This window comes from Pezoporus wallicus, unplaced genomic scaffold (genome assembly GCF_028554395.1).
Source record: "Pezoporus wallicus isolate ANWC-B61680 ecotype Strahan unplaced genomic scaffold, APGP_CSIRO_Pwel_v1 contig_8090, whole genome shotgun sequence".
NCBI classification, from domain to species: Eukaryota; Metazoa; Chordata; class Aves; order Psittaciformes; family Psittacidae; genus Pezoporus; species Pezoporus wallicus.
The window spans coordinates 69,138-82,829 of NW_026642841.1; the positions used below are offsets into that span (position 1 = coordinate 69,138).

The window sequence follows — 13,692 nt, forward strand, 5'->3', positions numbered from 1 at the left end:
CAGGTCTTAATCCATTCAAATGTTTATGAAACCAGCAGTGAAGAAATAGTATTTGGATATCTGAGCACTCTGTCAAGCAACAGTAATGATTATTAATATATAATTAAAAGACAGCACTGGGGATAGGGGCAAGCACTAGAATGGTTACTGACCAAAAGTAAGTTAAAAATTAACACAATCTGCTCTTCCATGTCTCAGCACTTCTTCTTCAGCTTGCTCAGCACCCAGTCTTCGTTAGCTTTTCTCACTGCACTGGACAAGACAAAGCTAAAAAGGGTAGTAACCACTTAACAAATTACTTGCACTGGCAAAAGATCCATCACGATCACGTGAAACTGAAGGAATCAAAGAGCCCATTTTATTTTTAAGTAAATGAACATGCTCCCAGTCACAAATTATATTCTTGACGGATATTTCATTCCAAATGGCTATCCACTTGATGAATAAATGAATAAAAGAGAACCAGATTATAAACCTGCCTTTACTAAGTCTTTTTCTATTGAAGACTGCTTTAAATCTTAACTGATCTTTCCACATATTGAGCTAATACTAAGAGAGAAGAAGTCTATTGAAAGGCTACCCTTGACAAAAAACTAGGCCTCTAAAGAACAGAAAACAGAGCATAAAGGTTTCATACAGGCTGATATTAACACCCTCTTCTTGAAAGCTCCAGCTTCTGTATCATCACCTACCCAAGTCCAAATACAAGATCTGCACATTTTAGGTAAAAGGTAAGTCACCCAAGTTTCACTTCTTCCCGATTAGAAACAAGGTTCCACACAATAAAACTTTAACAATCCACCTGAAGAGAACAGACCTTTTCCTGCTTACCAACAATACCATTTGAGTCTAAACTCTGAACTTCAAAAATCAATGATCTAAATGCAAACATGCAAGTAATTCATTTCATGCCTGAAACAATAGGTCTCTCCTACCAGCATGGTTTAGAATAGCTCAGGCAGGTGGGTGGAAAGCAGGCATTATCAGTTTCTAAATGGGAGGACTGTAATAAAACTTAAAAAAGAGAGAACAGCATATTAACATACTGCCAAGTTTAAAAAATGATTTGAATAACCAGCATAACAAGATCTAGTATCACGTTTCCTCAGAGAGGGGGGTAAAAAATCTCCCCTTGATGTTTTACCAGGAAGTTTGTTCTATGCCTGTGTATAGTAAAAGCAGAAATTGCCAGCATAACTGAAGAGCTGGTCATACAAAATAGGGCCTTGGCTGCTTTAAAATACTCTTTCCCAATTTGTCACAATGCTGTCATTTCTATTGAGTGTAATTTCCAATTCTTATGAAGAAAAAGATCAATCCTTCAACTGCAGCAACTCTGCACTACAGCAAGTAAAACCAGAATGCCAGTCTCTTACAGAAAATGTTCAAGTCCATATTGCTTTATTCTTCAGAAAAGAGGAATGAACAGATAAGAGGAATGAAGAAGAAAAATTACCTTTCCCTCTCCAAACTGCAGACACAGAATTAGCTCATATAACAGTCAAACCAAGCCCAAGAAGGATTGCATAAAATCGTTAAAAATACTCAATTTATGAGACAGTAAAAAGTAAGTATCTAGAAAAAACAGAACCCTTCCAAGCTAGACTATAATCATGGCTTGTCTATTTCGTCTTCTGAGTAACCACTCACTTCAAAGTGCTTCTATAGCTGGCCAAAGTACAGTTACAGGCAGCAACTGAGACAAATACTCTCCTCTAGGTTATGCACACGTATTCACTTTCCTTAGGTGTAAGGGCACAAAGTAGTTCCTTCAATTACATGTAAGTGCAGCAGACTGACAAGAATTAGAACATTACCTGAACATTACTGGCTAGCTAAACAGAAAGGCTTCACAATAAACAGCACTCCCAGAAGTTTCACCATTACTGTTTGCAAGGGGTTTATCCTCTGCTCTAACCCTACAGACTCTTTTCCTTGCTTTTTAGCAGAAATCAACTGAAAAACAACATAAAAACCACTTTACTATGGCTGAACAGATTTATCACTTGGTTTGCTATCCACTGATAATGCTGTTGAGAAGCCACTTATCCATTGCATATGCTCTACAATAGAAGAAAATAAATTGATTTTGTACACCTCTCACGAAATATTTTTCAAGCAATGCTAAGGTGAGCTTGCCTAGAAACAATCATTAATTTCAACTCTATGAGAGAAACATCATGCTACATTACTACCTGTCTTCTTATTTGTTCTGTAGTTAACTTCCCCAACCATTTTGAAACTCAGAAACAAAGAAACACAACAACTTCATATTTCACATGTGTTCCACCACAGAAGAAACAGAACTTTAAAGGGGGAGAGAAAATTGAGGGAAGAAATCGAGGTGATGCTGCTTAACTAATAAATTCATGTAAATAATCTTTTCTCAATCTCTCTTAAGCCTCAAAGTAACTGTTTAATCTGTAAGAAGCTTTCAAAGTTAGCACTCAGAAGTCTCAGTTATTTTCCACTACAACATCATCTTGCACATGCACTGTATCAGGTCCTTCCTTTGAAGACAAGAAAATTCACTTTGGATCAGAATGCTACATATTATTTCACTGATCGCTGAGAGATGTGTTCAGTGCACTGATTAAAACTGTTAGACACTACAACTAACAACGCACACTAGAGCAAGTTTAGATTCAAATGGCTGTAGCAAAGAGCAGTGTAACTGGCATTACACCAGAACCACTCTGGACTTTCGTTGTGAGAGAAAGGAGTTTAAATTTGGTGTTTGGGGTTTTGGTTTGTTTTGGTTTTTTAAACATTTTTTTTTTAAGCACTACAATCCTCAGAATCTAAGTCTGCAGTTCATATTTAATTTTTAAACATCTATGCCTTATTTCAGGTAAATACAAGCAAGCAGAGCTGGATCTACTGTCATACCCTCAAGAGTGACTGTCAACTTACAAGTATCAGTCTGTATTTCTCTCCTTTTCCCTTTGAAAAGGATGAGTGTCAGGGTAGCAGACACCAAACAAAATTATGAGAAACTCACTATAAGAAGCAATAATATATTGGGAAAATATGGTCTAAACTACCCTCGTGTCTGACTTGTCTGTAACTAAACTGTAAGTTTTGCTGGGGATATTTTCTGAAGCTTCAAGGGTAAAGGATGGCACACAATGATAACAGACATCTCAAATGCTACACCTGCCTTTCCCTCTGCATCACACACAGATCTGAAGTTCTATTTGCCACTTAACATCACAAGTTACAGCTGAATTCTTGGCTATCAGAGCCACTAAAGGCATACTCAAACACCACCTTCTGCTTTTATCTGGATACTATTGCTACACAAGGTCAAAGACACCCTCTTTGGAAGCAGGAGGTGTAACGGCTGGAACTTGTCCGTGTTTCCAAAATAAGAGCGGTGGCACCAGCGTTGCCATTCTGCTGTGTTTACAAGAGCGAACACAGTTCAGTATAAACCTCCAGCTACTGTCATGCTTTATCACTGGGAAACATTACTTCAAGGTACGGCTGTACCCTGACGAGACAAAGGCAGCCAAGCCTCGCAAAGAGACTGCAGCGTGAACTAGAGGGGCCACAGGACGGAGGGGGGACGCGCTCTTCAGAGGAGCTAAACACGAAGGCTTGAGAGCGCTGCGTTACGGACCGACTGCCAGAAAACAAAACCTCTGACGGGAGCGAATCCCCAGAGCCCAAAGAAGGTGAAGGTTTCGAGGTTAATCTCAGCGACACGGAGCCTGGAACAAGTGGCAGGGGCAGATACTGCCGGGGACATTGGGCACAAGCGATGCAGAGATGGGGGAAACAGGGGACCCAGCCCGGGGTCCGGCAGGTGGCCCAACCCGCCGGAACGAAGGGGCTCCCCAGCGCAGGCCGGCAACGTCGGCAAAAGGGCGGCAGAGCCAGGCAGCCCTCCGCAGGGCAGTGCCGGGGTCCCGGCACCGCCGCCCCGTGCCCCGGGGAGAGAATGACGCTGCCGTCCTAGTCCGATCTCCGGCCCAAGACCTACACCCGCCAGGGCCTGGGCTGGCAGCACTGGCGGAGAGATGTTCCCTCAGCGAGGCCCTCCCGGGGCGAGAAACCCCTCAAGCAGACGGGCCTACGCCCGCCGGGGTCCCTCTCTCCCCCCTGCCTCGCCACGGCCGCCAAGAGAAGCGCTGGGGAACGCCGCGTCCTGCCGAGCCCGCAGAGCCCCGAGCCCGCAGAGCCCAGACCCCACCGTGCCCGCCACCGCCTCCCGCTGCCCGCCACCGCCTCCCGCTGCCCGCCCCGCCCGCAGCGCGGACCCCGCTCCCTCACCGGGCACGAGCGCAGCAGCTGCTCCGCTCCCCGGCCAAGATGGCAGCGGCTCCAGCCCGGCCTGAAGCAGCCACTTCGCAAAGTCGGGCGGGAGCAGCGCATGCGCCGAGTCCCTTCGCGGCCACTGCCGCGCCGTGACTACAGTTCCCGGCGTGCTCCGCGGCGGGCCTGGCGCGCGGGTCGGCCTGGCCGGCGGTGCCTGACTTCCGGGCCGGTGGTGATGCGCGTTGTGTGCGCGGGCTGTGGCGATGGGGTTGCTGGGCGCTGCGCAGCGCTCGGTTCCCGGGGTAGGACTGGGGTTTGGCCGTGAGGCTGCCCGGAGCCGCTTGGGCCTGATCATCACCTCACCTGCCACAGAAACCGTATGGGCCAGGGCCCTTGGAAGGGTTGTGTGTGTATGTACGCACAGCACATACATAGAATATTAAATCATAGCACCAGCTCGGTTGGAAAAGATCTCTAAGCTCATCAAGTCCAACTATCCCCCAGCACTGCCAAGGCCACCACTAACCCATGGCACTGAGGGCACTGTCTACACGGGGTGTGAACGCTTCCAGGGACGGTGCCCCCAGCCCTGCCCTGGGCAGCCTGTTCCAATGCCTGAGCACCCTCTGGGGAAGGAATTGCTCCTCAGCTCCATCTAAACCTGCCCTGGTGCAGCTTGAGGCCGTTTCCTCTTGTCCCATCCCTTGTTCCTTGGGAGCAGAACCCAGCCCCTCCTGGCTCCATCCTTCTGTCAGGCAGTTGTAGGGAGGAATCAGGTCCCCCCTGAGCCTTCTCTTCTCCAGACTGAACCCCCCAGGTTCCGCAGCTGTTCCCCATCACACCTGTGCTCCAGGCCCTGCACTAGCTCCATTCCCTTCTCTGGACCCACTCCACACACTACAGTAAAAATCATTGATCACCAAAGCAGCCCCACAGGTTAGGCTAACACCCTGCTGAAGTTGCAAGAATAGCTTAACAAAGCCACTGGCAGTGCTGGGTTATCACAGCAACACTAACGGGAAATTTCTGATCACAAAAAGAGACATTCTGGGTAATCTGAGTTTCTTACAGACAGGCAACTGAGATGTCAGTGGTAGTGTGGGCTTTGGCCACACAGTCAAGGTTTTGTGGTTTTAATGTATGCGCTGCAGATACGTAAGCTATTAATATTACTTAACCTTTACATAAACCCTTGTTTCAAGTGTACTTTTTCTTAACCAGAATGCACCATTGCATAAGTGAATACATGGGAATTAAAATACACTTCCTCTTTTGACAGAGAGGAATAAGAGTGTTCAGTTTCCATGCAGTGAAATCAGAGAAAAGAATCCATTATTTTCAAAGAGTAAGAGAATATCCTCACTAATGTTTCAGGGATATCGCACACTTTACAAGTGCAAAGTTTAGCATTTTCTTACAACTGGTAGGGATGTAAAAATCCGTCTTCTCTTCCTGCCTCACACATAAACTCCAATAAGAAAGATTCCATAGCTGCAATTAAATGACTGTTTCTGTTGATGAGGCCTAAGCAAGAAAACAGCTCAGATTGTTTTCCCCTAACAGAATAACATACATGTTTCCATGCCAGTTAGCCTTCTGCAGTTATGATTGACCAAGATATATGCGCACATAACTTCAAGCACAGGAATCCCTTTAATTCCAGCACAGAACAACACTGGCTACTTGGTCGGAGCCTGTGAGTGCTGAGGAGTCAGAAGTGTGTGGCTTTGCCAGAAGGTATGCATCCCTGGGAAGCAAGTTTGAAGCCAGGGTTATAGTCTAGTATAGGAACCAAACAAACTCAGCAGCTCAAATAAGTTCTGGAGGTTTGTTTGTTTGTTTGGTTGGTTGGTTATTCTTTGAAGTTTTTCTATGCACTTTTAAATCTTTATCTTCCTTTACAGATATTTGACCACATACACATACATTTATAGTTACATATTTAAATTGCCCATTCCAATTAATGAGTTCTGCAAGCCTTTCTTAACAGATATTTCTCTCTCCTGCATCACTGACATAAAGTCATCTCTCATCCATTGCTGTGGTACAGATTCCTGCCTGGCAGGACAGTAAAGCTCAGGCTGACTTCAGCTGGAGTTCCACATCTGCATAGCTGGGTTTCCCTTACAGTGTATTTGCTCTATCTCTCATCTGATACATAACGCTGGGTTTGTTTTTGCAGATTGCCTGTGGTTTGATTCCCAAAGCTGCAGGGACATTGAAGCTAGGTGTACTATGACCTCTTACCTCAGCTGCCTGAATTAATATGAACTTTAGTAGTTTAGAGTTTGCAGGAAGACGCTGAATGCTACCTGTCGTGGTTTAAACCCAGTCAGGTAACTCATTCACTCACTCCCCCCCGCCCTTCTTTCCCTCCCCCTACTCCTGGAGGGACAGAGAGGAGAATCGAAAAGAATGCAACTCCCACGGGTTGAGATAAGAACAGTTTAGTAACTAAGGTATAACACAGATCACTACTGCTACTACCAATAATAACAATGATAAAGGAAATAACAAGGGAAGAGAATACAACACCTCAGCACCAGCCAACCGATAACTTGCCCCCCCCCAGCCCGACCAAGCCCCGACCCATACCTCCTCCAACCCCGCAGTCTCAGCCCTTCCGGCTAACTCCCGGTTGCATCCTGGGCATGACGTGCTGTGGTATGGAATACCTCTTTGGCTAGCTTGGGTCAGGTGTCCTGTCTCTGCTTCCTCCTGGCTTCCCCTCCTCCCTGGCAGAGCATGAGGCTCACAAAGTCCTTGACCAAACCAAAACATCATTGTTAGCAGCTCTGTTCCCAGGCCGAAAGTCAAAACACTGCACTGCACTAGGTACCAAGGAGAAAAATGACTGCTACTGCTGAACCCAGGACACTACCCCAAGTACACATACAGGTGACTGCTATTGAATTCAAGAGATGTGCATATATCCTTAGGGCAGTGTGTCCATTTGCAGTCAATGCTTTTGTCTTACTGGTTTTTAGGTTTCCAAGGTAAATGTTGCTAAAGCAGATGTGAATTAATAACAGTGACTTTTTTCAAGGGCACCGCACAAGTTGTCCTCTGTGTTAATATTTTTTTCCCCCTTTTGTAACTGACATTTCAGAAAAATTACTGTTGTTCAACACCATCAACCCCAATCTCTTTATTTTTCAGCTTTTGATGCCTCCAGTCAAGTTCCACTGGCGCCATCTGCTCTGCAAAATTCATGAGAAAAAGAATGCATTCCAGGTGCACAGACTATGATTAGTCTATGCTTGCCAGGACAGGATGAACACAGAGCAATCTTCACATTCACACTCTTTCAGAGATCATTTTCCCTGTTAAAAATCATAGCCTGGTAGTGAGCTGGAATAACAGATAATGAATTGACACCAGAACAATGTGGCAAGCACAGATGAATATAACTGAGTGGCAGAAGAGCTATGTATCCAAGGCTTTATCTTTCCTTTATTTGCTTATCTGGGGAAAAGGGAAGACTATTTGATTATTTTCTTTTTCCTTATACTGTCTATAACTACAAGATACTCAGGCAGGATGGAATTTTCTTGCTATTCTCTGTCGTAGCTTTCGAGTGCTAAGAACCCCAGCAGGTTAGGAAAGTTATCTACAGTTTCCAGGATGATCTTGTACAAAGGCATTCCAGAAAAACTGTGCATACTTTATAGCTTTCCAGATTTGCTAAGTTTCATACACTCAAGCAGTGCTTCTGGGAGTTAATTTCTGAGAGATAATAGTAGTCATAGTATATTTTTCATTCTCTCTCACTCCAATAGAGATTTCAAGGTCACTGTGACAGAGATTGTTTCTTGTGGCAAAATATGTATAGCATTTATTCTCAATTGGGCCATTGTAAGCAACAATATTCTAATCACCAGTGCAGTCTTGGGGTTACTCCCTCCCAGACACAGAACTGGCTATTGAGTTCCCTGAGGTTTTTGTCTACCTTCATTTAGGACCTCAGTGTAGTAATGCTATATAAGTCGACAACACAAGCTGATCCTGCTACTGAAGAGACCACAGTGACCATCTCCCCATGGAAGGAATTTTGCTAGTGTGAATGCTTACCTACCTTGGGCTAGACACAGCCCCAAGCAAATATCACAAAGTGACTGTTGAATAATCATCAGATGTCATCAGCATTCATTAGCTACTAAGCTATTTTAAATCTTTGACAGTGGCTTAACACTTCTGTCTGCAAAGTTGGTGATTTATAAATGCAGGAATATTTTGTTTTCACGTCATTTTTCATTACTGGATTTCAAAGCACTTTATAAAAAACTATAAAGTAAATTTTATAAATAAGTCTTCTGCAGCTTTTTGTTATGTAGGTAAGTATTGCAGCAAGTGCTTTATTTTTTTAAAACAGACTTGATTTAATAAATATTTATAAATAAAATTTTTATTTAATAAAATCTTGAAATTGTCATCTCTAAAAAAAGACTTTTTGCTATGCTCCCTTGTTATCAGACTCTGAATTCATGATATCACTCATGAAGATAAGTGTAGAATCAGAGTTTATCTATTTCTAATTGACTTTAAAATCAGAATTGACTTGAGATTTATGAAAGTATCAGTGGGAAAAGATAAATTGCTTCCTGTTATCTGCAGAATGAAACCTTCAGGTTGGTGAGAAATTATCATTTCCAAGTAATCTAATTAAAGGGTAAAACAAAGACATGGCTGTTTAATTAAGTGTTTTATTACTCAATTGCTTTACAGTGCATAGTCAGGGAACTGTGAGGGAGTGATTAGGTGTCTTGAGAACGGAAATGACACAGCCATGGCATGTATATGTTTTAAAGGAAGGACAAGATACTGGGAAAATTGTTCCTCTCTTCCCCACACAAAAGGCTGACTGTTATTTTTCCCTGGGACTGAAGAACATGATACTGTAAATCACTGCCTACACCAAGACCTTGCAAACAGCCTTCAGGTAAGCCAGGCCTGTGGTGAGACAGCATGGCAGATAGGCAGGGCACCCGTGGGCACTACTTGGGTTCTTTGCTGTCTGGATGCTGCATCTAGGACTCTTAAAGGATGAGAACACATGCATTTGCTCAGTGTCTGTGATAGTGGGATGCCTGTTTCTGACAGGATCTTTGAGAAGAGTTTTTGAAATGGAGATGCTAGTAGAAAGAGCCTTTATCTTGTTTAGACCTGGGTTTGTTCCTGTCCCACCCTGATAACCTTCCTTATTTTATATAGTTTTAAATTATCAACATCAGAAAGGCTGACTTATGCCCTGAGTGGTTTACCTCCTTGCAAATTGCTCTGGTATAAATCAGCTTGCATTTCAGGGCAAAACAGATGCTAATAAAAAGCTATGTAATGTTTAAACTAGTACAAAGGGAGAAGGTATGATTTAAATACTTGGGGCTTGATCCAAAGCCAGATAAAGCTAATGAACTGGTTTCCATCGTGAATTCTTGAAAAGTATCAGCTTCAGGAGTCTGTACCTTCTTTACCTTATGTGGTTCCTTGTACCAGGATACCCCAATGTCCTCCTCTAGAAAGAAAAAAACAACCCAAGCTAACAATCTTGTGGGTAAGAGGTGAAGTTCTATGTTTCCGTAAGACTGTGTGTCCCTTGAAGCTGCAGCATTACACTTTTGAACAAGAACTCTGAACCAAAGCTCCAGTCTTGAACTGCAGGGAAGGTAACAGGCCCTGGCTTTGAATATCCCTTGCTGAGTAGTAATCTTACTCATTCACTCAACTTATTTCATCCAGCCTTTCTTATGCTCACTGTGCACTTAGTAACTGGGCAGCTGAATTACAAACTTAAGGTGAGTAACAACAAGGGGCAGGAAGGTTGCTGTACCAGTCCCATCACATGCCATTAACATACCAGCTGCAGTGCTCATAATTTCCCATGCTGGATTAAGGGAGAATTTACTTGGTTAAACTTGCTCTACAAGACTCAAGGCTTGGTCCTCAGTTCATATTATGCTCATGCTTGCTACAACTGCAAGAGGGAGGAGAAGACAATGTCATACTGACTTGCCACCAACCCAGAGCTTCAGGTTCTCAGGGTCTGAACCAGCCTCTTGTGTAGCAGGCTGGCCTAAGGGTTTCTCTAAGAAACAAACCTGGTGTTTTTTCTCATGTTGGGGATCTAAGGAAAATAAGAGGCAAGAGGTAAAATCAGTCCAAACTTCTCTTCACAGCAGTTAATTTATTATCTTCTAGCTCTTGCTTTAGTTCATGCTTGCACTTGTGTGTAAAGACAGCATGTTCACAAGTAAATAATTTCTAGTGTTCCTGACACAGAAACATAGCCTCCTTTCAACCCTTGGACTAACTGTACTCCTCCAAAAGGCACCAGCTTGATCCTACCAAACTTCTGCTAGTCCTCATTTACCTGGAAGACTAAACGAAGGCTCCCTCTGCCCTCTGTTGGGCAGTCCATGATGGAAAGTGGATGGTACCAGCAACACAGAATCAGGACCTGGTGAAGTGCAGAAGCCTCCGCTGAGGAGAGGGGTGGAGAAAGTGGAAAATTCACAGTAGAATCTGGAATGTGTTGAATTTAATATCACTGGGGCAAATGGTGTTATCATGGTATCATAATGCTAATGCTTGCTACAGTAGTATAAATATTGCTGTGGATTGAGATGGTATTAACTGAGCTAGATCCCCAGCGGTGTTACTGTGTGCTGCTGCACAAGATGATAGCAGTCAGGAAATCATGTTGTGAAGGACTTTGTGCAAACCCACGAGGCAATACTTGTCTCAGAGTTTATGCTTGAGGCAGGGAGAGTTTAATTGTGGAGTGAGCTGTAACACGTTTGTGAGTAATATAAACCTATGTCTATGCTGCCCATAACACCACTATATTAAAAGCCAATATAAGGCACAAAGAACAAGGGCTCTCATCCACATGGGACCCCTGCTAAGCTAAATTAGCAGTGTGAGTCATGCAGCCTGCATGTAAGAAAGCTGCTGCAGCTTTCAGCTGCTGGCTGGGGCCCTCACAAGCCATGAAGCTACAGAGCAAAGCACTGCACTTAGAAGATGCCAGTGATGGCATCACTGTTAAAACCTTCATTAGACACCTTGTGACATTTACCATGATAAAATCCAACTGGATCATCACTGTACCTGCCTCACTGAACAGAACAGCTTGTCCTTGCTGGAACAGTCATTACGCAACACCTCTTTCATCTGCGTCATTCACTATGGGTATTCTTCTTCACTCCTCACCAAACCTCTGTGCAGGGTAAAACAACACTAGTTTCCTAATTCAGGGTGCTCCTGAACACTGCCACCACAATATCATAGTGTTTCACAGGCAGAAATCTTTGCAATGTGTATATAAGTTTGTGGGAAAGTGAAATCGTTGACTGCAGTTTCTGGGTATGGGTGAGCTGAGGTACAGAATATAATGTTCTCATTGTTTGTGGGTATCCCTTTGAGACATGCAGGGTTTGTTTTGTCAGAGTATTTGGCATTTTCGAAGGGCAGTGAACAAATTATGGACATTCTTTTTATGAAAAAAACCAACAATTCAGATTGCATGAAATCCTTCTTATAGTGTACATAATAGATTAATTGTCCAGTCAAGTAACTACCTGGCTTTGTATGGAGTACCTGTGTGAAGTACCTGTATTATCAGAAGCTTACACTGATGTTTTCTCCTAGCCTTGAAATCTACAGCATCTCCCAGCCATGCCAGTAAACCTAAACCTTTTTTTTTAAATATAATTCTGAAGAAATATCATATTCTCTTTTTTTTTAAAGCTTGTTTTTTTTTTTCCCTGTTTCACAGCTTTTCAGTGACTTTGAGATATTTAAATTTACAACCCAGAACTTCCCCACTTGAACTATTACAGCAAATGAAACATGTTGAATAACATTCTGTTGTTGTTTCATATGCTCTGTTAGGTTGTGTTTTTTTTTCTTTTTTGTAATTTTTTGTTCTTTTTCCTGTTCTTTTTTCTTCACTACATCCTATTCCCTCCATTTTGTGCCTATCTTGTGCCATCTGGTGTCCCAAATCTACCACTGACAGCAACAATGAAAGGACCAGGGTACATACGAATAGTCAGTGCTACATTAAGATGTCGTAAAATACAGTGCTATGGGGCATCAATCTCCTGCATCAGAGGATTAGGGCAAACCATGCCGCTAGCGTGACTTGTCTTTAAGCACTCCTTGAGAATATCTGCGTTGGAGCACCTTCACGCTAGGTGGAGCTGATCCGTCCTCCTTTAATAAATGCTGTCAGCTCCTGCCACCCACTCCTTGATGTAGCTGTGGGAAGGTGCTGGTCCTTTCAGCCTTCGCAGAGCAGTATGCCTTGAGCTGAAATTGGTGGGAGCTACATGAAATGATGTCTTTGTTCTGGTCTTGCTCATTAGTTAGGAAGGACATTTTGTGTATGGGTTGCCATGGGTTAGTACCAAAGGACACTGACTATAACTGACAAACTGACAACGGAGTTTGCTGGAGAAGCTGTGGGCTGGCACCTAATGCAAGGCATGTCTGGAGCATTTTGTTGCCTTTAGGTCATGCTGCATAAAGTAGAGCTGTCAGGAAGTCTCCTGCTTGCCCATTATCAGATGCAGGTGTGCAGGAGCACACAGAAACTGCAGTCTGCCAGCGATGCAACCTCAGTGTCTCAGACAAGATGGCCACAGCCTGAACTCCTGTCCTGCTGCTGTGAGCCAGTGATTTGAGCTGTGACAAGAAGGTTGGTGATGTAACCCTGTGAAAGCATGACTGAGTTAGATGAACCTGTCCAGGGGAACAGACACACTACTCCTTTGGGAGTTACAGAACTCTTTGGTGTGGTATCAGGTATGCCAGTGTGCCTGCAGCGCTCCAAATACCAAACACAAACATTATCACTTGCGTATGTTGTGGATGAAGGGCTACAGATTTCCTACCAGGACTTTTGCCTTTCTCTGTGACTGTTCTCTGTAGGACTGAGGTCAGCTGCCACTCAGGTTAACAGATTTCAAACCTTATTTCTGGAGAGTACTGTGAGCTGGGGTCTTGGGGTGAACTCTGCACTGAGAACTATTTCAAACTTTGCAAGATGATTCAAGGAGAATTTCTGTGTAAGTAGGAGGAAATCCTCACTTTTAACTATTTTCACAGATAAAAGGTACATAACATGCTGGTTTCAAAGTTTGCCTCAGTTTATGACTGAGGCTTATGAAAAATGTATTTGTGCTGGTTGTGGCTGGGATAGAGTTAATTTTTTTCACAGTAGCTGGTATGGGGCTGTGTTTTGGATTTGTGCTGGAAACAGTGTTGATGATACAGTGTGTTTACAGAGGCAAGGCCTTTTCTGCTCTTCACACCACTCTACCAGCAATTGGACCGAGGGCGCACAAATAAATTTGGAGTGGACAGAGATAGGACAGCTGACCCTGACTGACCAAGGGATATCCCACATCATATAGCATCATGCTCAGCATA

The 13,692-nt window shown here is 43.6% G+C and overlaps 1 protein-coding gene across 3 annotated transcripts in view; it reads right to left on the reverse strand.

Annotated features, from left to right (window-relative positions):
* ITCH (itchy E3 ubiquitin protein ligase) overlaps window positions 1-10,291 on the reverse strand; it is a 66,596-nt gene extending 56,305 nt beyond the window's left edge. Inside the window, exon 1 of one of the 3 annotated variants that reach the window (XM_057432376.1) lies at window positions 10,271-10,291. Coding sequence is in view for 1 of the 3 variants with exons in the window: in XM_057432375.1 (XP_057288358.1) it covers window positions 4,276-4,377 (102 nt within the window). In the remaining 2 variants the exon portion in view is untranslated. Of the gene's footprint in view, window positions 1-4,275; window positions 4,404-10,270 lie in introns of those variants that run through there. The other 2 variants (XM_057432375.1, XM_057432377.1) reach the window with 2 other exon arrangements.
* Between the last annotated feature and the right edge of the window lie 3,401 nt (window positions 10,292-13,692).